Source organism: Cavia porcellus, unplaced genomic scaffold (assembly GCF_034190915.1).
Source record: "Cavia porcellus strain 051 isolate PalLab524CR breed Dunkin Hartley unplaced genomic scaffold, mCavPor4.1 scaffold_27, whole genome shotgun sequence".
Lineage (NCBI taxonomy): Eukaryota > Metazoa > Chordata > Mammalia > Rodentia > Caviidae > Cavia > Cavia porcellus.
In genome coordinates, this window is record NW_026947510.1 from 40,004,846 (window position 1) to 40,030,008 (window position 25,163).

A 25,163-nucleotide genomic window follows, 5' to 3' on the forward strand; every position below is an offset into this window, starting at 1 on the left:
ATTGATAGTTTGAGCCAGATAGTTCTTTCTCTTGAGGCACCGTGCATGGTGCACTGTGAGGTGTTTTAGGAGCATGCATGGTCTCTAATCTGCAGACATCAGTAGCAAACTTCCAGTTTTGACAACTAAAATTGTTTTCTCCAGACATCGCTGGGGAAATCACCCTGGCAAGAAAGTTTTACAGCAAACTGTTCATCTAAGATGCTTCTGGTTTTGATGGTGTGTACTAGCTGCGAAGCAACTGTCAGATGATACTCAAACAGTATATGCAGAGCGGCCTCAGTTCTGCTTACAGCTGCACCATTTGTGCATCCAGTCCTTTGTGCATTTGCTTTAAGTCTTTTGTTGTTATTGTAAATTACTTGTAGTGAACATGCTCACACATCTGCTATATTATATCTCTGCCATGTTCCCTTGTGACAATGCTAGAAGTGAGACGGCTGAGTCAAGGGTAAATGAGTGCATGATTTCAGTACAAAGCACCAAAATTCCTGTTCTTAGCATCATTTTGGCAATATTGTAGGAGAGTGCCTTTTTGTTTATTTTCATAGCCTTGCCAACAGGGTACATTCACATTCTGTAATTCCTGTCAAACTGGGATGACAATATTTCCCCTGTATGGTTTTAATTTATATTTCTAATTTTATGAGCAAGGCTGAGCTCATACTATAAATAATTATGTGTATCATTTTCTATGAACTTTTTGTATATATATATATATATATATATATATATATGTGTGTGTGTGTGTGTGTGTGTGTGTGTATAGCATACATATTACCCCTGGGAGACAAAAATACCTATACTTTTGGAAGTATATCATATAATATTTTAGAACCCTTGATGATTCAATAGCCCCTCCCCCAAATTAGTGTGTGTGTGTGTGCGCGTGTGCGTGTGTGTGTGTGTGTGTGTGTGTGTGTGTGTGTGTGTGTGTGCGTGTGTGTGTTTATGTGAATGCTGTGGGATGTGGGAAACAAAATTTGTACATTTAGAAGTTTTTCCTTATGGAGCTCATAATCCAAAACACTAAGATCTTTATCAGGTTAGTTAGAAAGTCAACATATTCATTTGAGGCTTTTACAGCTTGTGCTGAGCATTGTATTATGAAACAAGCATTAATTTGTGTTTTGAATTTAAATTCTGTGTCTGGCAATGAGTTAGGTACTGTGATCCAATAAACACAGCACTGTTTGTCTCAAGGAATATACTATCATTCTTGGTTTGTTCTACTTCTAAAGTGCAATGCCATTTCCAAAACAATTTTTAATATTCTTGCCGTATAAATTCTGTAGTTTTTTAAAAATCTTATTGTGGTAGGACCCCCCCTTCTCAAGGGCTGGGTTGGGAACTTTTTGCAGTATAGCAATAGCAGCCTCTATGTACACGTGTAGTTCTGATGTAATTCTGTAATATAAATCACAGATTTAGAATGCTAATATATACCCAACCAGACTGCTAGTGCTGGTGATGCCCATACAAGGGAGACAAAGATGCAACCATTGCATAAAAGGGTGCAACTACGCCATGTTTGGTCCTCAGCCTTTGGTTACCAATCTGCTGAGTTAGTACCGTGAATATCCCACAGCATTACCCTTATCTTTTCTGCTGCAGCCCTCTTTACGGCTCCTACATAAAGCCCATCCAGTTGTAACATAACATAGCCTGTGTGTCTCCAAAACGAGTCGTTCTTGTGTTCTTTGATGTTCTTCCGAGTCCACTTATCTTGCTTCCTGGAAGAGAAATTAGGTTGGTACTTGGAGGTCTCAATGGCGGCTCACCCAGAGCTAACTCAAACTGAGTATTTAGAACTTATATATATCAAGATTTAGGCTGGTGTGACTTAAATTCTTGATCTTAGAACATTGCAATCACTCAAGAGAATTTCAGGTCAAGCCTTAAATGGTTTTTAATTTTTCTGTAGGACTATGCATATTCATTTATAGCTTTTTCTAGGCTCTATGTAGAACCAACACCTAAGAAAATCAGACACGACCTGTTCCTATATATTTCATATAAAACCACAACCCCTCGGTAAGTAGTTGGTTACTTTACTTTTGTATATAGGCATAGATGAGAAAAAAGCTTCCTAAGGACACGATGATTTGTATGCTTATAATTCTCTCACAGATCATTTGCATTAGCTTATGGTTTGTTCTATTTCAGTTGTTATTAATAACTGCTTCCACGTGCCTGTCCTAGCATGCTTAGCAAAACAGTATGATTTTTCAGTAGCCCTTTAATTTTCTTTTCTCTGGCTTATATCAAACCATAAAGAATGGTTTAATATAAACTTATACATAGAAAGCTATTTCTGATTTGTTCAGGCTATCTCGGAATCAATCTCAGAACAATACAATGCCATGCTGCATGGGAGGGAGTCCACTGTTTCTAACTCATGCGTGACAGCACTTTTAGCATTTCTGAAGAGATTGCTTAGGGTGTGATTTGGAAGGTCAAACCAAGACCTCTTCTGTTCCCAAATAATCTCCTGTCATCATTCCGCAAATTTTGTATTTAAACTTTTTGTCTTTGAAAATCTTCTTAACATGGAAATATTCTCAAAAGATGTTAAGAGTTATGACTGCAGATATTAGCTGATACCAGCCAGTTACTAGACAGGCCTATAAAAAGGAAGCACTTTAAATCCTTGAGGCATAGCCTGGGTCCAGTGAAACCATCCCTTACTAGACAGAGAATTGTATAGTACAAATTTGAATTTCAGAAAGATACAATGTTCATATAGCCTCATATATGGCAAAGAAAAGGAAACTGGTACTCTTGATGTCAACATTTCACCGTGGAAGAAATATTGATAGGGAAACCTTGACAGGATGGAAGCCAGAGATAGAAACTTTCAACAACAAAGCCGAACATGGTGTAGACGTAGTGATGAGTTATGTAGCAACTATGATGTCACTTGAAACACAAAGCATTGGTCAATGGTTGGGTTTTACTCAATCCTAAACATGTGTGGCATAAATAGTTTACAAAGAAAATAAGAAGTATAAAATACCACGGAGAAATTTTCTTGGAGGATTGTAAATGATAAGAGATCATTTACAGCAGAGGAAAAATAACAATGTTTCTACCCAGGGAACTATGCAAAAAAAACCATGGCACTCACTGGTGAGCTGATAGTTGAACAGGAAGGTGCAGCTCACAAAAACCTACTACAACAACAGGAAAACAAAAATGACGTCAACTATGCCCTACAAGAAAGTCCAGGAAAACAAAACATGCACTATCGGTGCAAGGGGTACTTGTGTATGGAACATGCAGTTGTTATGTGTAAAGCCTGCCTTGGGTGTGACAGTTGAAGCAAAGCTTATTTTTATGGTAGCATTCCATTGGCATTTTCATTGTAGTCTGTAGAAGAATTTATTTCTGATGTTATCTTTAGGTTTTATAAAGAAATACACAGCTGATGTGAAAATGTTGATGTCTAGATGTACAATACATATTAAGAATTTAATCCTTTATGTTATTAATATTTATGTTCCTGGTAACTATGCACTGTATAATATAATAAGAACCTCCCAACAAAACAGAAACCCCATTGAGAGGTCAAGTGTGTCCTACAAAAAGGCCAGGAAAGCAAAAGCCACGTGCTGTCAGCATAAGCAACGCGTGTGCATGGAATGTGCTGTTGTCCTGTGTACAGACTGCCTTAGATGTGATAACTGAAGTAAAGATTATTTTCTTGGTAGAGTGCTATCAGTATTTTCACTGTAGTTCATATGGGAATTTATTTCTGATATCTTTTTTTAGATTTTGTTCACCAAAAACTAGTCACTGTTGAAAATCCGGGTGCTTTTTTATAAACGCTCAATAAACGTTAAAAACTCAAAACTTTTTTTATGTGAATTTTTCCAGTTAAGTACCCATTCTCTAATAAAACTCATATAATCAAAATTAATACTTCATCAATGGAAGTATTCTAAAGAATAAATGTGGGTCTCATAGACCCTCATTTATGTAGCTTCATGACAAAACTGATCTTATGCTCCAAGGGCTACAGAGGGAGAAAAAGGGGTCTCTGTGAGAAGAGGAAGGTGACCCATGTGGAAGGGATCACGGACTTTATTTTGTCTGCTTCACTCTGGTTGGTATTCTTCTAATTGTGTTAGCAACTGACAATGTGATACTGAGTTTGACCTGTAAAGGAGCCAAAATTAGAAGCCAAATCTACAACCAATTGTCATTCTATTAGCAAAAAATGCTACATCTGCAACTCTAGGGTCCTGCTAAACAGATAGAAAAAGAAATTGGCAAAGGAATAATTACTGTTTAAAATGACAGATGTAGGCTTTGCAGCCTTAACAATGAGAAGAGGAAAGTGGTTATACATACATCATGAAGTCCTGCACTTGATCCATTATAGAAGATTTCTTGATCAGCTGGGGATAGAGGTTCGTGAAGTGGTCATTCATGTGTCTGAAATGATAAATGAAAACTGTTACATTCCTATTTTTCTTCTTGGATTTATCTATCACAGTAACTTACCCAATATTTTGGCTAATAAGTAGGTCTCCAATTGCAAACTTTCTCTACTAATTTTTTAAAAATAAATAAAATTCACACAATTAAAAAATATTTTCAACATAGAAAAGTACAGAAGGGCTGGGGATTTAGCTCAGCGGCATAAGCGCCTGCCTTGCAAGTGTGCAGTCGTGAGTTCGATCCCTGGTACTGATAAAAATGAAAAAGACAAAAAAAAAGAGAAAAGTATAGAATAGGACAAACTCCCAAGTATCCACTACTTACCTTTATTAAATCATTGTTTTTTAATATTTGCCACATATATTTAAACATATAAAGCAAAACATTAGAGTCAAATCTTTATGCATATTTTTCTGACATTGATTCTCCTTCTGTCTCCTCAGAGGTATTTACAACCTTGAATCTCACTTACTAAGCCTGTGTGTATGTGAGTGTGTTTTACAATCACCACATATTTAACCATAAACCATGTATACTATTATTTATCATGTTTCAAAAAAATAGGAGTAAGATCATACTGGCTGTAAGATCAAAAAAATTCTGTAAAGATTCAAAAAAAATAGGAGTAAGATCATAATGACTGTTACTGTAACTTGTTTATTTTTCTTAACAAGATTTTTAAATAAACATGCTACCATCTGCAGCTTAACTTCTTTCAGCCTCTGATATCATTCTAAGGTATGACCATATAGCAATTCATATATGCACTCCTATGATGCATACTTAACTGGATTTTAATTGTTTGCTATCATAAACTATCATAACTAGTTTATTCTTTATATATATAAATATATACATGAAATTGGAAAATATTTTCATCATGCAGAAAAGCATAAAACATACTAAACATCTAAGAAGATACAACTTAACTTTATTGAATTATACAAGTAAAATTTTATATATGTAACATAAATCTTTATATATACTATAACTGTATACAATACAAATAAATTTTATATATAATACAAATATATATATAAAATTGTATATGTAATACAAATATATAATATAAAACTTTATATTATATATACTTACCTGGGTTAATAATTCATATGTAAGTGTATACAAATTATTTTTTCTAAATATTGCCAAATTGTTCTCCATGATGACACAGCAATTCCCCAACTTATGAACCAGTTCTGTTCTGGGAGAATATTTGTAAATCACATTTAATCCAATAAAATGAGTCTTATATAGTACCCCTGTGAAAGTTCTCAACTTGAATGTTTGTAAGTCAAGAACTTACTGTAGTAATAACTTACATTTCCCTTCTTCATTCACAGCTTTACCAATAGACATTATTGTCAGATTTTATAATTTTCAACAATTTGGTGGATTTAAGTAGCTTCTCCATTTAATTTTTATCCCTGATAAAATTGTTGAGTATTTGGAACTTTTTTATTTTAAAAAGTGAAAGAGTTACAATCTAAAGAGAAACCAGGCATTCTTTACTTTAAAACTTAAGAGATTAAAAATTTCTTATTTGTGATCCAGTAAATATTTTTAATTGATGAAAATAATCCATTTACATTTATTGTGATTTTAAGATTTTGGAAATTATTTCTGTATATTTTCTGGTTTTCATTTACTGTCCCTTTCTTTGCCCTCTCTTTTATGTTTTGGTTAGATATCTTTTTCATACACTAATTTAGAAATTATAGAACATACTTTTTTAATGATCATCATTTTTTAAAAGTACATATTTTCTTATGAAGTCTAACTGAATTTTTTAATTCTCTTTTCCTTTAGGCATAAAGTTTACCCATAGACATTCCCCATCATGTTATTGTTCAAAAACTGTTGAATTTAAAAATTCATTTTCATGTTTTAATTTTTAAAGTGAAACTTTATTAATTTATTTGTTTCTTGTATTGAAAATTGCTGTAATTTTATGACTGTCTTTTATAGTATTTTTAACAATATTTCTAATAGGTAGTTTTTAAAAGGACCAATCTGTCTTTTAGTTTATTCTTTTCTTTTTCATACAAAGTCCCACAAATTTTTCCATCATTTATAACTTAAAGTACTTATGTAAGTTAAAGTCTTCATTAAAGTAGTCTATGAAATCAGGTTGCAGTATATTCATGAGTTGATACTTGATTTAGTTAGCTGTTTTTCTTAGCATTAAATCTGACAGAGGGAGAGGTGGGAACTCTGGTGTGCTGGACTTTTCATTTACTTATGTACCCATCTTGCTCTGCCTCCTACACTTTTCCTGCATTGCCTTCATCTGAGTCCTGGACTTTGACCTGTGGGATACTGCAGCTACATCTGTAAATAAGTCACAATGAGAATGATTTTCTTTACTCCCTCCTCCAAGCTCAACTATTGATCTAAACTCTTATAATCTAGGATGCTACCCTGGTTGGATGAGTGGTCCCCCAAAATCCACATAGTTTTCCCAGAGTAGCAGTTTTGTGAGACACTATAAAGCTTTTGGAGCGGGGAGGTCTATGGGAGGTCCTTTGTGCCCTCTAGTTGTACCTTAAAAGGGACTGTGAGACCTCATCTTCTTTTTTTTCTATTTTGCTTCTTTTTCTTTTCTTCTTTGCTCTCTCTTCTATTCTTCCTGGCTCAAAATGTGAACACATGTAACACACTCCTCTCCAATATGGCACCACTGTTTAGGCCTCCCACCCCACAAATGGTGCTGCTTAACCTTAGACTCAAGCTTCCAGAACATGCTAAATTTCTTTTTATGTCATGTGTACCCTGTATCAGATATTTCTTTATAGAAACACAAAACTGAATAATACAGATGCACATCAAAAGACATTTTTGGGCTAGGGATTTAGCTCAGTGATATAAGCGCCTGCCTGGCAAGCGCAAGGTTAGGAGTTTGATCCCCAGTACCACAAAAACAAAAACAAAACAAACCAAAAAAAAAAAAAAAAAAAAAAAAGACTTTTTTGTGGTTTCCTATTCTATAAAGTTAAAGGAAATGAGATCACTTCTGCTCCCCAAGCTTGATTCAGCCCTCATCCCTCAGGAGGCATATCCTTTCTGCTCAGACTCGGGGCTAGCACTGCCACGGTGGTTCACTTTGCTTTCTGTTCCATTTTTGTTTCAAGAAATGCTTATCTTGGTTGGGGCCCAGTTTTGTTACCATAATGCTTCATTGCTCTATAATTTTTCCATCACTTGACATAAGTTTAGAGCAGAGTTAGTATATCAGATTGTCAGCCTTCTATACCCGAAGGCTTATCTAGGACAGAAAGTTTGCCTAAAGTCTTAGTTACTGATGCAGGAAGTTCAAAATCATAAGCTAAAGACAACCTAGATTCTAAGAACAGAAATTTGTCTTCATAAACTTAGAACTTTATCCTTTTATCTAGTAGTTTCCAGAAATGAAACTAATAAAACAAGAACAGAATTTTATTGCTAGTTAGGTAAACAACATTAAAATCCTTTGAAATATTTTAAGAGCCTTGAATTTAAAAAGACTTCACGTCATGAGTTTGCCCTTTAAGTTACTTGCATGTGTTTTAAAATTGAATCATCATATTTAACTTTTATTAATAGATTTATTATGCTATCACATCTTTTCTATTATCAGGTTGATCACCTTTTCCTTTCTACTGCCTTTATAAATAAGGGAAAGAACAGGAATAAAGCACACAGGTATAAGAGTGATACAAAGAGCAGCCTCTGACCCAGCTTCACAGTTCAGAAGAGTGACTCTCCCTCATTTTAGATTTACAGTGTCTCCTGAAGGTGCATATATTGAAGTCGTGCTTCCTAGTCCAGTTGCACATACTGTAGGAGGTAGCACATACTGTAAAGTCATTAAGCACATGCTGTTGAAGAGGGTATTGGTACCCTTATTCTTTCCTTTCTCTTTGTTTCTGAGCTCTAGTGAGAGAGAATTTTAAATAAAACTTGCCCAGAATGCCCATCAAGTGCAAGTGGACATGTCCAGAAGGCCTCATAACAGAACACTTCTTCCTTTATGCAAACTGGTCTTTGCTGCCTTTGTGTAACTGATGGCCTTACAACGTAACTTAAAATGTAGCAGGATATTTCTTCCTTTATATAACCCACATTGTGTGTAGCTGATGGCCTTATGCAATCTGAAATGTTTGGATTTCCCTAACGACCCATGATGTCACCCAATCCTCTTAATCATATGTGCCAAATCTGCCTTTGTATTTCCTTGCTTACGTTCCCTTTAACAGCCCTGAACTCCTGCTGGGAGGGCTCTGACTCTTTAGGAGAGATCCTAGTCAGGAAGGCCCCTGGTCACAAGGTATAATACACTGTCTCTTTAATGTCCTCAGTGCTGTTTCTTCCAGTGTTTGGTCTGTTTTCCGTAACATTTCTTGATTCCCTGACCAAGAAGACAGAAGACCATGCTGACTTCTTAGGTCACCAGCTGATGCTTAGGGTACCAGCTGAGACCTGGTGGCTAAAGCAGGGACTTCTCCAACCTCCTCAATGGGAAGATATGCTCCTAGACCTTCTTGAAATCCCCTTGCAAGGCTGGTATTGGAGATTCCTGCTTGGTACTAATGGTTCTCACTGGACCCAAAGAGGGGAAAGGATACTGTCAGGAAGGTCTTCAGATAAGGTAAGATCCCCAGGCAAGTGTCTCCCCAGTCAGTCTGTCAGTCTGTTAATCAGTCCTGCCCATATCCAGATGGAAGAAAAGCCTGATTACCAATCCCTTGTTAGTTAGTTGTTAGTGAAGTCTACCTGTGAGGGAAAAGAGGTTGGAATGTTTTAACCTCTGAGTGCCTGTTGCTGAATGACTGTGTAACTGTTAGTAACAGATGGCAAAAGCTGCAGATCTCTCTGTGTTCCATGGCAAAAGACTCTCCAGGACTTCAGAGCTACAGATTGGGCTTCAACCTATGGTTCCATGGATGTGTCTAATCAGGACAGAATAGAGAACCTACTGATGCTTCTCCATAGTCTGGATGGTCCCAGCATTGCTGAGAGGCAAGCAGCCAGGCAGGAAGCTGAATGGTCTCTCTTTCTGAGGAATACCCACCCTTTTTCTGTTGTGCCATCATTCAAGGGCACACCACATACACTGTAGAAAGACAGAATGGGTGCCCACTAGAGTAAACCTATAATCTAGATTGTATGCTAACGCACTTCAAAAGTGGTTTCCCTGAAGACTTCAGAGTAAAAATTAAACGAAACTGGCTCTGTTCTTTGTTTGCTTTTGTTTTTGGTACTGGGGATCAAACTTACAACCTTGCACTAAATCCCTTGCACTCCTGGCTCTGTTGTTGAATAAGACTCTCTGAACAAAAACTGCATTCTTCCTGAGAATTTCTCCTTGAAAGACATATCATCCCTTATTGGCCACCACTGCTGCTACCAGAATCTACAGTTCTACCCAGGCCAGCTTTTCCCATCTCGTTCTTGGTTCTTCTATATCCAGCCAATTGGACCAGTTGTAGCCACAAGTCCTTCCACTCCTAGTCCTCCACCAAGTCATCTGATACCATGCTGGCCTGCCTCTTCACCCCCAACTCCACAGAGTCCAGTCAGTCATTAACTGCATTCTAGTACAAGACTCTCCCCATCAGAGACTTCTACTGTACAGCTACCCTTACATGCCTATTCTGGCCAGATGGCATCATCTAATGCCCAGTTGAGATAACTGTCAGCAATTCCTTGTGTCTCTGTTCAATACTGAGAAGCACCATTGAATTTTAAGAAGCTGAGAACTGATTGGAGGGAGAAGTTCCTGCTCTCACTGTCAACCCTGATATATGAGGAGCTTCAGCCTTTCCAAAGAACCACGCTGCCTGGTATTACAATATCCCAGAGAGAAACAAAGCAATCCACAAATACCATCAAGCACTTTTCAAAGTTGAAGGAGGGAAAAGCCCATCAATATGTCAAAAGTTACTACTAATACCCAGAAGCCTGATAAAAGCCTTTTAGACTTTTATGAGAGACTCCATAAAGCCTAGAGGGTCAGCACTCCATTTGACCACAGGGCTCCAGAAAATCTACAAATGGTAAATGCTTCATTGCACAAGAAGCACCTGGTTATTATGCTCAAGATAAATATGCAAGATGTAAGGGCTGCAGACACCAAAAAAAAAAAATGCCCATTCAGACTAAAAATTAAAGATTCTCTAAAGCTTCAAGCTAGATCACATGACAACCCTTTCATTAGTTTGATGGGCTCATACTTGGCCAGACTGGGCTCCCTTCTTCAACTGGGTCACTGGGAATTTACAGTCCATGTCCACATGGGGCCAACCTATAACTTTCCTGGTAGACAGTAAAACAGAACACACTGTAGTTATTTGAACTATTGCCTCTCTGTCAGAAAAAGGTTACAATCACCTGGGCAGTTGAGTATTCTGACTCTTGCTCCTTCTGCCAGGCACAAACTTGCAGCCTGAGAGAACATCAGACTACACATGAGTTCCTCTACTTGATGGAGTGCCTAATCCCACTCCTGGGGAGAGATATCCTATCTTACTTAGTGACCACCACTACCTTCTCTCTGAGGCAATCTGCTTCTCTGTCCCGCCAGCTCCACAATCACATTTCCTGCTTGCTGTCATGGTCGCCCAAGAAGGAAAATGGCAACTGATGGACATACATGCTCTTTCCCTGAGTCTGGACCATTAACCACCTGCCTCTGGTTGTGAAATTATCCTGGGCAACCCCTATCTGCATCAAACAGTACTCCATGCCATGAAAGGTTCAATTAGAAATTCAGCCACACACTCAGAGGCCTCAAAACTGCAAAATACTCAGACTGTCAAACACTCTGAAGGATTTAAAACTCACTTACCCTCTTTGGAGAAGCCCTCAGGCTGGTTTCTCAGCACAGAATATTACTACACCCTCCTGCAATACATTGGTCTTCTGGCTAGTGACTGCCTGAAAAGGCACAAGAGCTCTGCTTTAACATCTCTCAAAAACTGGTTAGAAAGTATCTTGGAAAAAGGCACAAATCTGCAAGCAAAAGTTAGATATCTGGAATTTGACTCAAATCAGGGACACTGTGCCTTTGGACTACAAAGAAAAGAGATCATCTGCTCCACCTTAATCCCAAGCACAGGGGGAAAAAATAAAACAAAACAAAACAACAACAACAAAAACAATTCTGCAAATTCCTTGAAACTGCTGGTTTCTGCAAAATTTGCATTCCTGAGTTCACAGAAAAAAGTAAGGACTCTACACAATGGCTTGTCTAAAAAAGACTCTGACATTTTTAACTAAAACCCTAAATAAGAAAAAGCCTTCAATGGCATTAAAAAGGCCTCTGCTTCAGGAATTCCATACGTAACTCACCTATTCAACTTGTTTTTTGATAAATAACAACATGGGGCTTCAAAGGTGCTTGCTAGACTGTCAGCCCCTAATAACTCCCAGGGGTCTACTGGTCAAAACATTTAGATCCAGATGCTAAGAGCTGCGCCCCTTGCCTCCATGCTCTGGCGGCCACTGTCTTTCTGATCAAGAAAACTGATGAGCTCAACATACAGTAAGACCTAACCATCCAGGTGCCACATACTGAACTGGACCTCCCAAATTACCATGAGCATCACTGGCTCTCCAACAGCCAAGTCACCAAGTACTAAGAACTTAGCAAATCCTCAGCTCATCTTCTAGCTGACCAAGCCTCAAAACCCTGCCCACTGAGTCCCACCCCCGCTACCCTGACCATGATTGTCTAGTGCTGACCAATGAGCTCTTTGCCAGCCAGCCTGATTTACTGATTGAGCCCTTGTTTCATGCTGAGTACACTGTTCATGGGGAAAGTAGCTCAGTTAATAAAAAAATGACGCACTGGATATGCCATTATTACTATGGAAGAAGGCTCCTGGCTGGACTTTCCCCCCAAAACTGGTATGCTCCAAGAGCTGAACTGCGGGCTTTAATACAAGCTCTCAGCTGGGTAAAGGGGAAACAGGTGAACATGTACCCTGACCCAAGGTATGCTTTTATCATTGCTCATGTGCACATAATGCTATAAAAGGAGTGTGGACTCCTGACTCAGAAGGAAAACAAATGAAGAACAAGGATGAAATTTTTCAACTTTTGATTGCAATTTGAAAACCTAAGAAGGTCACCATCACCCACTGTAAAGGGCACCAAAAAGTAAAGGTCACTGTTGTTGGAAATCACAAAACAGATGAGGCCACCAAATAAGCAGCATGGAGGATCCAACTGGGAGTCAAATGATTTAGTACAAAATCTGAAAGCCCAGTGTGAAATGCCCCCTACAACTGTCCTCAGTCTCTGCTGTGGGCCTCGCTGCTACTCCAAGGAAGTAATTAAATGGGCACAATAGGAAGGAGCCTATATGGGCTCAAATGACACTTGGACTTTACCAGAAAATCAGGTGATGGTTCGGCAGAACTTGGGCCACGCCTGGGTAAAATGCCATCATGAAATTATACATGGAGAGAAACTGCTATGAATCAGCTTCTAAACCACTGCTGTTACGTTCCAAAGTTGGCCTCAGTCTGGGGTTCTGTTAGACAAAGATGTCAAATCTGGGCAAGGATTGAACCCTCATTAGAGCCTAGATCCCCACCTGGTATTCAACATGCTGGACTTTCCCTTTTTAAAGACCTACAAATAGATTTTACAGAAGTCAAGCTATGTAACAGTTATAAATATCTCCTGGTACTTTTTTGTACCTACTCTGGGTGGCCAGAAGAATTTCCCACTAAAACAGAAGAAGCCACTGAAGTCCATAGAGTACTCCTAAGACAAATTCTCCCTAGAAATGGACTGTCTCTAATCATGGTCAATGATAATAAGCCTGTATTTGTGGCAGAGGTAACCGAGAAGCTAACTAATGAGTTAAAAAATCAAATAAAATTTACATAAAGCATACAGGTCACAAAGCTCTGGAAAAGTTAAAAAAAGAAATAAAACTTTAAAGTCAATATTGACTAAATATCACCAAGAAACCCAGAGAGCAAAGGTCGATTTGCTTCCTATGACCTTCTTCAAGATCCAGAAACTCACCAGGGTCCAATGGAAACACACTTAAAACTTCTATGTGGGAGACCACCTCCCATGATTAAGGGTCTCCAGAGAGACTTACATCAGCTAGGTAACATCTCTGCAAGAACAAATTACACAGCTAGGAAAGACCTTTTCTCAAATACACAAAAATATACCTGGGAGGCCTGCCACACACATATAACCCTGGGGACATGATTTAAATTAAAGATTGGAAAAAGGGGTCCTACTTAATTGCTTTGACCACTTGCACAATGATAAACTATTCTGAAATCCAGCCACAGATCTGTCATTCAAGGATCAAAAAGCTCACCCAGACGACTGTTGGGAAACCCACCCTGATGAATCAATTCCCCTAAAGACAACTGTGAAGAAACAACACACTCAAAGCCCTGCTCTCATCATTCTGGAAGCTGATGGATCAATGCATGGCTGAAGTTGGACAGACATCATACACTGGAACATCTGCCCTGATTAATTCATGTTCTGCTACCCAGTGTGATTTTGGATCCCCTACTTCCTGTTAATTACAGTATTCACTCTAGGATTCTGGCCTGTGCCCCTAGAGGATTGGGAAGCCCTCAATAAGGTCACTTTCATTCTCTTCAATACTGGTACAACTATAGGACTGAATACTCTAACCTGCCTTTTTTACGGTTAATATGGCTGCCATAACTAATTGGCATCTGCTTTTGCTTGGCCTGCTTGACCCACACATCTCCTGGGCAAATTTAGGGCACTGAGAATTTCAAACCCAACTTTATGACACTGATCCAATATGATTGGCAACCAGAACAGAAGGGACCCTTCTCAACCTAAAGTGAATCCTTATTTTGATACATGCTCAAAGCAAGCCACCAACCCAGGTTGGGGTACCCATGCCCATTTCACAGGATATGAACCAAGGTTCTGCCCCAGATATGCTATAGAACATGGGTGTGCATGTGTCTCCAAGTAGCTCTCTAATTCAGCTTCCCATTGGCCCTCGAACCCATTGGTCAATGGTACCCATTGGGTCCTCCAAGCTGTAGATCCAAAACTGGGCAGTGATTGTTGGCTCTATGTACCTCTCACAGCTCTCTTTTACCATGCCTTAGGCCTGACCCCCAGCCCCTTCCAGCGGAGGAATGGGAGAAAGCTATATGGCTCTTGGGTTCCTCTGCAAAACCAGGCATCTCAGCTGACTGAATAGATGTTCTGATTGCTACCTCAGGCCCCCTGATGGTCCCACATAGGATCTTCTTTATTTGCTCTGACAGGGTCCAGCATGTGTTTTTAAACACAAAAGTGAATCTGTGCTCTTGCTTACCTTGTACCTGATCTCTCTGCCTACTCAGGTCAACAGGGTTCCACATATGCCCAACAGTCCTGCCAAAACCGTGACTCTGTGGTACTGCCAATTTTGGCAAGAATAGCAATAACTGGGAGTCTGACCCTCAGTGCCACTGGCCTGGGAGTAGGCCAACAACAGTACTTACAACTGGACACCCAGATGGAGGATGGTCTCACGGCAGTACAAGGTACATTTGACACACTCCAAGGCTGCAGTGGTCCTCCCAAACCATTGAACTTTAGACCTCCTCACTGCTCAACAGGGAGGCAATTGGTTATTCTTAGAAGACAAATGTTGCTACTATGCTAATAAGTCTAGTGTTGGTAAGCTTCCCTCCAGTTGCAAAAATGAATAAACCAGCAGGCCCCAGACACGCAGATGGATTCATATTGGTGGAGCGCCCTACGAAATGGTGCCATGGCTAGAAGCTCTGTTGGGACCGCTAATAGGCCTCTTTATACTACTGATAGGACCTTGCTTGTTAAATTTGTTATTGCAAAACAAAGAGACAATATTAGTCTCCAAATGACTCTCAGACCTGATACTTCTTACGTAGCCTTGAAAGTCATTATCTCTGGAAATGATTCTTCTGATTAACTAAAAGAGGAGGAAATGAAAGGAAACTTAAAATTTTAAATAAAAGCTTGCCCAGAATGCCCACCAAGAACAAGTGGACATGTCCAGCAGGCCTGACAACAGAACACTTATTCCTTTATGCAAACCTGTCTTTGCTGCCTTTGTGTAACTGATGGCCTTACGATGTAACTTAAAATGTAACAGGATATTTCTTCCTTTGTAGAACCCACACTGTATAGCTGATGGCCTAAGGATGTAACCTGAAATGTTTAGACTCCCCTCATAACCCTCCAATCATATGCACTGACTCTGCCTTTGTACTTCTTGCTTAGTTTCCCTTTAACAGTCCTGAAGCCGTGCTGTACAGGGCTCTGGCTCTGTAGGAGAGATCCTAGTCAGAACCCCACTGGGGTAATACACTGCCTCCTTAACCTCCTTGGTGCGATTTCTCCCTGTGTTTGGCCTGTTTTCTGTAACATTATGAGAAAAACAGCCCTTTTCTACCACACACACCCACAATGATGTACCACACTGCCACAGGATCAAAGCACCTGGGCCAAATGACCATGGACTGAAGCCTCTGAAATTGTGAGTCCACATTAACCTTCTTTTTCTTTTAAATTGACTATCTCAAGTATCTTGTCATAGAAGTGGAAATTTGGCTAACACAGAGCGTCAGGTGGGTTTGATAACCTGAGCTAGTTGTTCAGGAAGGCTATAGCCCTTCAGTTTCCCACTTCAAGACTGCATGGGGAAGCAGAGATAGAGCCTTTCAGTAGCCCCTAAGCCAAATGTGACATCTTTCACACTTCTGGAAAGTTCGGAAGCACTCAAATGTTTCTTCGGGTCTAGGGCGGGGATTAAGTAGACATCGAGAGCCCACAGATCTACTGCTGTCAAGAGACTTATACTTGTGATGACTATTAAACTTCAGATGGGAAAGCTTATGTAGCCAGAGACCAAGGAGATCACAGATGTCCACCAGATGCCTGAGGAGGAAATACCTGAGCCAAAGCTTAAATGAGATTGTTCTACTTTGGTGGATGCCAGAAGAGGATGTAAGAAAACATCTCTCCCTTCCCTCCAAGGTGCCTCTGACACACTGATACATTCTGGGAGAAGCTGATCAGAGGATGAAGGAAACACCCTGAGTTGACTCAGCTTAAATGACACATTATTTTGTTTATGTAGAAATCACTATTTTAAGTTCTGCCAGCAGGAGGCTCTTGGAATTAAAACAAGTTAAAGGAAAATAGAGCTTTATTTCTTGGAAAAAATTAATCATGGGCTATTGATGGATAATACTCCCCCCAACTTAGGAAACAAAGAATCAAGCATCAAAATTCAAAATTCAAAAATTACCCAAAATCTTCATCACTGAAACCAGCCTAGTTCATCCAGTATAGCTGGAATAATTTTGCCCACCAGGAAGCATTTCTGGAGACATTTCTGGTTGACAAACTGAGTTTGGTTAAGATGTAAAACCAGTATCCAGTGCGCAGAGACCAAAATCATTGCTAAACATCCTACCAGCCATGACAAAAAATAATCCACTCCAAAATGTCAATAGAGCAGAGGCAGAGAAGGCAGAAGCAGACTTGACTTGGGAACAGTGCTGAGGTTATTTATCTAAGAGCAAAGAAGACAGATGGAAAATCAAAAGGTGAGACATGGTAGCTTCCAAACGCCTGTCACCTTCAGGCTCTGAGAAGAGCCATTTTTGGCCTCCTTGGGTTGAGGCTCTTCCTGATCCTCCCTCGCCTGGGACCCTACATTTCCATGTGGTGGAGCCATAAAGGGTGACATTGAAGGGCTCAGACTTTGGAATCCCATAAGCATGGCTCCACTCCTGGGTTATAGGACTGAAGGCAAGGTTCCTGACTTTTCTGTTTCTACTTCTCATTGGACAGAGATGACACTTTGTGGGTATATTAGATTTAGTTTGCACTCGTGTGGGGTGTAAAGTCAGGAAGCTCCTTCCTAAGTTGGATAAGACTTGATTATTTTTTATTTACCACAGTCATCCATATATGAAGACTCATGGAGACCCTTGTACGCCCATCTTTGCCTGCATCTCTTGGTATTATGTCCATAGCTCATCAGCACTCATCATTTGTGGTCTCCCAGTATTTCCTGTTTGCTTGGCCATAGTAGGCAGGGCTTTAGTATTTTCCACAGTGATGAATCTGCTCTTGTGTTTGGATGAGTGGGCAAACTTCATGGCTAACCAACCTGCTTTCCAATCCTGAACCCTACTAACCAACTTTGTGACTTTCAGCTTAACTTCTCGGTGCCCAAGTTCTCACATTACTGATATGAAAATAATAATGATGCTTACCTCATGGTATTGTGAATTAAATAATTTAGCATAGGTGAGATCCTATAAGCAGTTTCTGGCACACTGTAAATGCTGTATAAATGGTAGCTGTCAACCTCTTCATAGCATCATCACTATATCATTATTTTGTGGTTAAGATCAAGATAATTACTACTTAAAAAGTCATTAGATATTTTTGAGGGTGGGGCTACATATTAATTATCTTTGACTTGCTTGCAAGCATATTCAGTCTCTAACATCAAAACAGTAAGTTGAAGCTGAGAGAAGTGGCACAGGGTATAATTCCAGCAGTTAGGGAGACTGAGGCAGGAGGATTACAAGTTTGAGTTCCACCAGGAAACTTAGTGAGACCTTTCCTAAGAAGAAGAGGAAGAGGAAGAAGAAGAAGAAGAAGAAGAAGAAGAAGAAGAAGAAGAAGAAGAGGAGGAGGAGGAGGAGGAGGAGGAGGAGGAGGAGGAGGAAGGAGAAAGGAGGTATCGAGGATGTTAATCCAATGGAAAACACCCTTGAGTTTGATCCTTAGTACCACTCCCTAAAAAGAGTAAGTTTGGGTGGAGTTTATTATGCTTCATTTATCTGTTTGTTAGAGTACTGGGGATTGAACCCAGGACCTTAGCGCTGAGCTTTTCTTACTTCTGTCTGTCTCTGTCTGTCTGTCTGTCTCTCTCCCTTTACCCAGACACACTCTCTCTTTCTCCCTTTACACAGAATCTTGTTAAATTGCCCAGACAGGGCTTGGATTTGGAGTCCTCTTGCCTCAGCCTCCCAGAGTGCTGAAATTACAGGCATGTGTGCCATCATGTCCAGCTCGGAGGACATTTTTGAGGTATTTCTTGGTGGTAGCCCAAACACATACATACAAAACGCCACGGTTGGCTGCTCTCCCTGTTTCTGCCACCATTTTGCTAGAACTTCTGTTACCATACTCTCCCCTGCCGTCTCAGGCTCAGAACTTGCAAAGCCTCCTGTGAAGAGTGGACTCGGGAACTAAGTCTCCTGCCTTCTTTTCTCCTTATCTACAGAGTCTGGCACAGAACGGCAAAAACAAGTGTTTGTGTCACTGAATTGATTATTCAAACTGAGAAATTTGGGGTGGTTCCAGCAGCCACCTCAGCAACATGAGAGGTCAGCCATACTTTACTAAAAACGAGAGCAGATCATATCCCCAAACCCCCTATCACCCTTCTTTCCAAAAAGGTTTCATGCCCGATTTTATTAAAAATTAAACCATAATTATTCATCAACTTTTATATCGCCAGTGAGACATCAGAAAATGAATTTGCAACTAACTCTTCAGGAGCCAAGAAAAACACAGGCAGGAGCTCGGTCTGGCCATGGCTGCTACCATACTATGTTAATGAAAATATGTTCCTTCCCCTTCTGACTCATCCCTAACAGAAGTGTAGTGACAACAGGATTTAATTAACCCAATAAACATGCAATTAAGAATCTTCAGGGGGCGTAACCCTGCCAGATGTCTGAAGTATATGAACCTGACTAAGCCAGTGACCCTGCCCTCAAGGTGGAGGGGAGAAATGGAGCTCTAACCCACTGGGAATGGAATCACCCAAAGCTTTACCAAGAAAACAGTCTCTGAGATGGGTTTTAGAGAATTAGCAGTTTTTCAACAGGTAGAGATGTGGGAGGCAGCAATTGGTTATCAGAGAAAGTAGGAAAGGTTGGGAATAGAACTGTACCTAGTCTGTGACCATCTGGGGACAAAGGGGGTTCGCAGCACAGCTCAGCAGCCCAGATGAGGGGGATGTCTGTTTCCATGGCAACAGCAACATCCCACAGTGACTGATTCCTGGGAGAGCATGGTAGAAGAAGAGGGGAAAAGGAAGAAAGGCTCATCAAGGGCAAGGCAAGGAGTGAAAACACCTACTGCCTACTCCCAGCTGTAGACCCAGCTGGCTCGGGTGGCTACTGTGGGGACAATGAAATTATTCACAGGGACAGTTCTGGGCAGCTGGCCTTGAGCATCATGGTGAATTATGGAGACTGGATGCAGGACCCAATTGTCATCTGGGGAATGTTATCACTATACAAGGAGGCAAAAAAAAAAAAAAAAAAAGATTGAACACTTTCAGGGAAATACTTCAAGGGATTTGAAGAGATTTCTTTTTATATTTCAGAAGCTAAGGAGCAAATGATGGCTTCCAAGTAAGGAAAGAGAGTAAGGAGCAAATGATGGCTTCCAAGGTGGTGAAGCCGGTCTTTTTACCTGAGTATCTCAATTGTTCATCCCACAATATCCACCCTCTCACACACCTGCTGTCCCCAGGGTGAAGGAGAACAGAAGGAATTATTACAAGCAGCTAAGTTACTTAGAACTTAGTAGGCAGTCAGACAGGGCTGGGTCCTCGAGGGACTCAGTGCAGAAGATGAGGACACATTGCAACTGTGCCGAAAGCCAGCCCTCAAGACAAAGATGCAATGACCAGGCCTCCGCTTCTACCTGAGGGATAAACTGATCTGAGGCCATTCTGTGGTTGGTATCACCTGGTCCAGTGAAGTTCAGATAGACATCAGACACCTCGGTTGGTGACCAGAGAATCCAGATCAATCCCTTCCCAAAAGTGCCTTTGCTCTTTCCATAGTATGACATATTTCCCTATTGGATCAGTATTAGCTAAGTAGCTATGCTTGTAATCTTAATTGGTTGACGCAGTTTTACCCATGGTGCACTGCCATTGTGAGTTTGCTGTATAAATTATCCCTGATGAAAGGTCTTGGTGGCCATCTCATTTGGGACATCGGTCTTCTAGGAGCTATCTTTTAATAAACCTTTCCTACTCTTAACCTCATTTTTCCTTTGGAATTTATTCTTCCATTTCAGGGGACAAGAACTTGACTCACTAGGCAGCTAGCACATTGGGAGTTATATTTCTCCTATGTCAGAATGACATTTTAAAAGTGACCATGGGGAAAAGAGTGGCGGCCCTAAACTTACCACCACTCATAACGACTGTGTAAGCTGAGAAGATGGGAAGAGAAGGCTCTTTGGCTTCTGGTGTTGAACACACCTTCAGCCCAGTCTCAGACACACTTTCTCAGTTCTGTGTCTTTGTACATGAGAACCTTTCTTGCAAAGCAGGCCCCAGTACCAGCCCCCATCAGTGTGGATTTCAAGTTGATAAATGATGCCTTTGTATGAAGATGCTATAGCTTTTCAGGCAACTGTCCACATGTACTTTCTAGCGTGAGACTGGCATGCCTTCTCCATGCTGGTTTGTGACTATTGGTAAGCTTCCAGATGATTGGCATTTAAACTCTTCTGCTTTGCTTCAGAGAGAGCTGGGGAACTTTGCTTGAGAACAGCGTTCAATGGGCTGGGGTGCTGACTGTATCAGTCCCTGGGGATGCCTTTGGTCTGGGGGTTGTAATCCTGTGAATCCTGCTAGTTCTCTGTTACCTCTTCCTGCTGGACCTCTTAGCCAGTTTCTCTACTCCACTGGATATACTCCTTTTTTCAAAGTAGCTCCTAGATATTAGAATGTGTAATGTCTTCTCCTGGTCCCCATCAGGAGAGGAGGACAGAAAACAACAATTCCTCCCTTCCCCAAACATTGCCGAGAGTCCGTTTTAATGCAGGATCACTAGTGGGTTCTCCCACTATTCCTAGTTTGGAACTAGCCACAAAATAGGTCCTTTAAGGGCACGGTGATTCAGAAATTCCCTTCCTGTATTTGCATTTCAGTAATGCAGTTAGAATGATGGCCGTATGGGATAGACTTATGCTTATGGGATAGACTTTTCTAAAGACCATTTTGATGGTTTTCATTTTTTTCTCCTCTTTCTTTCTCTTTTGCCCTTCTCTCCTTTTTCTTTCACTGTTTTTCTTTCTTCTTTCTTTTCTCTTTCCTTTTCTATTCATCTTTGCTTTTTTTTGCCTCATTCTTCTAATATACATTATTTGAACATTTATTAAATATATGTGTCCTATCCACTGCTGTACCGCCTCATCGTCTCTTACTCACCAACATGTCCTGTTCAACGGGAAAAATCAAAGTCTCTGCAGAGCAGAGGTCCTCCAAATGACTAGTAGCATGAAAAGACTTCACTATCTCTTTAAAATAGTTTCATGCAAAGTGAAGACCTATGGTATTAAGGAGGGCCATTGCTCTGGTCTCTGGACCTCTAAGGCAGGAGGACCTCCTTACCCCCTTGGGACCTCATGCATGTGAAACTCATCCTTGAGAACATGGGGACAAATAGTAGACAGAGGTGAACAGAGAGGTCATTTTTCACATTTGAGAAGCCTTCATGTGGCCTTTGCTTGAAGCCAGGAGTGGTAAATACTGAAAGGGCTGACCCAGTGAAGACTTCCACGCTGTGGTCTGCCTGGTGAAGATGGCCCACTCAGAGCATCTGTGCCTTGCTCAATGTAAAAGCACCCCATTCATTTCAGACTCGGCCTCTTCCCATACTCTCTTCTGTTACTATCTGCCTAAAATGACTTTATTGCCCTTCCCAGAAAGGCAAATAATCCTCATTTATCAAGCCCCAGGCTCGCAACTCACAAGTTTTGCAAAACCTCTCTGCCCGTTGCAAACACTGGTTTGCTAAAACTCTGTGGTACTAATAGGTTTGTTCTCTGCAGTACTGGGTCTTAAGGACCCAGTACTAGGCTGAAATCACCAGCCTCATCTCTTTCTCCTTCCTGATCATTCTCTCTTGGGCTGCTGACCACACAGAGGGCTCTCAGATCCTCAAGCAGGGGCTAGAGTTAAAAGCAAAAGTTGTTTTGTTTTGTTTTTATACAAGGCAAACAAACATGAAAATTGTTACTGAATAGTAGCTGCTTTTTAAAGAATAAAATTTAAGTAAATTTCACTCTAATATGGGATTTTTAAAGTTGTAAATAAAATAAAATAAAATGCTATAAAATGCTACCTTTTTCAATGGAGTTTTTGAAAATAGATAAGAGTACTCAAGGATAAATGCTGTGTTTGAAAAATGGAGGTGAAATGATAAAGCTATTCTCAACAGTGGCTGCTATGAGATATCGAGAGGTATTTTTTCTCTGAAATGTTATGTATCAGAACTGCCACCGTTGACAGGTGCCCTCTCAAACCCCATAAGTGCTCTTGAGCAGTGATACCAGGAAATACCCAAGGCAGACATGTTACTGCTCGAAGAAGTCCTGTTGATTACAGCTGCTCCATCCAAATCACATGCCTCTCATGACCCACGGTGTACATCATTGATGAGTTTAATCTAATTTTACATAGACATACATGATTTCCATGTGAACTATTTCTCCAGACTTGCCAACACAAGTTAAATAACATAATCAGAATTCACAGCATATAGAAGTAGGGTAAATATTTAGGGGCAAAGATGAGAAGTTCAGGTTTTTGCATATGTAGTAAGGCTTCAAGTATATTTTTAACTTTTTTTTACATTTTTAACATTTACAGTTACATTTTACACAGCCCTGAATTGTACACTGGTAAGGGAACTTTTAATGTCAAAGTAACAAAAATTGAGTATAAGAACAAAAACAGGAATTCTCAATCTAAATAAGAAAAGAGAAGCTGGAGCTCAATAACTAGTCATTCAACATTAGTTATAATTTCAATTACTCTGACATAGATTACGATCAGCACCTTATGACTAAAGTGATGATAGCCCCAAATAAAGCTTGGTAAATCTGCACTTAGCAATTTAGGCCACAGAGAATAAAAGAAATAGTCAAATCCTAAAGACACTTTTTATATCAAAGGAGGGAAGAGGTTTGAGTTAAATGAGTTGCTGCCTCCCCCCCGCCAAAGTCTTCCCTCTAAAAACCATGTATCCTGATTGCATTATTAACTATTTACTTGTTATTTTTATAAGACACTGGAATCAAGTAACAATAGAACCGGAAGGAACATTTAGAATAAACTCATTAAAATTTCCATTTAAATATTTTTGTGCACTTGGAAGTACCGTTTCAAGATGGTTGAAAAGAAACTCCTTTGCCTCTTGTTTTTAATTAGTCTTCCCAGCTTGGTCTTCTCAAAAAACCACTCCACCTCTTACCTGATTTCCACCAAACAGCAAATGACTAGTAGCATGAAAAGACTTCACTATCTCTTTAAAATAGTTCCGTGGGAAGTGAAGAGCTGTGCTATTAAGGAGGGCCATTGCTCTGGGCTCTGGACCTCTAAGGCAGGTATAATTATGAACACAAATGTAATTCTGATAGCTTTTCTACCACATGCAAAGGGACTTGACTAGTTTTCAGGCCAACACAAAATACCAGCAAGACAAGAGCACCTGTTAAATAAAGAAAAGCATAGAGGTTACCAGGCAGTCGCTCCATAACTAGGGTACTTACAGGGCCGTGAGGTAACCCTCCAAAAAGCCAGCCACAAACATGATGATCTCATTGGTCAGTTCCTGAGAGCCATAGCCAGCTTTGATCTCCAGGATGCCCCAGCCAGTGGCTTCCATAGAGTTATTGTAGTAGCCATAGGCATCCCCATCCTTGTCCAGGATATCTTTGACTTCTACTGTCTTTGTGTCAGGTATCCAGTACGCGGTTGCATAGTGAATTCCTGGAAGACAAAGGAATAATGCTATAAAGCCACAGTTGCTGATGAAGTTTTGTTTCTATGTAACCAAGATTCCAACATATTAGCTTTTGAAGATTTCCATTCTATTGAAATAGAGTTTGTCTTTGTTACCAGACAAGGACAACCAGAACCCCAAAAGAGGATGAACCCAAAACCAAAGACCCTGGCCATAGACAGGGGAGTGATTTCAGTATCACAGAGGTGGGCTTAAGAGCTTCAAGTTTTGGGGGTGGGATTCTGACAGAACTAGAGCTCACGCCCATCTCTCCATTCAACCAGCAAAATTTTTCAGCAATAACTACTAACTTTTTCACTCCCTTCAGGGCTTGGACCATTTGTATCCTGTGATGAATTCTGCTTAGTTCTTCACACATGAAACTAGTTTACTCTTTATTTTTTATTTTTTTGTACCAGGGATTGAACTCACGACCTCGAGCTTCTCAGGCAGGCGCTTATGCCACTGAGCTAAATCTCTGGTTCTAGTTTACTCTTTCAATGGAAAGTTATAAGCTATCATCTGTGGTCTCCTCAAGGTCTGGGGAAATCTGTGAATCACCCTTGCAATCCCATCTCTCTCTTCTCGCACACCTCAGTTCTTCTCCTGCTCTGCATCACTCTCTTCTCACCTTTTCCAAGAACTTTGTCCCATTTTAGGCTTTTTTGCTCCTGTTTTCTAAAGCTCACTCCCTGCAGTGGCCCCATCTCATTCAGCAGAATTAGCATCCTCATCATTTCACACCACAAGGTCCCAGAGACTGTACTAAATGCCAGTGACAGTTATCTGTTCAATGGTCACAGTCCCAGCTTGCATTTCTGGAAGGAAACCTGCACTCACACAGGGCACTTCATCTTCCTCACCCATTTCAGTCTGCCGCAGTCTCCTCTGCACCCTTCT

General features: G+C 40.3%; 1 protein-coding gene across 1 annotated transcript in view; it reads right to left on the reverse strand.

Annotated features, from left to right (window-relative positions):
* Plbd1 (phospholipase B domain containing 1) overlaps window positions 1-25,163 on the reverse strand; it is a 64,966-nt gene that overhangs the window by 22,044 nt on the left and 17,759 nt on the right. Inside the window, exons 2-4 of the mRNA XM_013153169.3 lie at window positions 24,031-24,250; window positions 4,354-4,437; window positions 1,595-1,733 (exon numbers count right to left, since the gene is read on the reverse strand). Of these exons, the coding sequence (XP_013008623.1) occupies window positions 1,595-1,733; window positions 4,354-4,437; window positions 24,031-24,250 (443 nt within the window). The remainder of the gene's footprint in view (window positions 1-1,594; window positions 1,734-4,353; window positions 4,438-24,030; window positions 24,251-25,163) is intronic.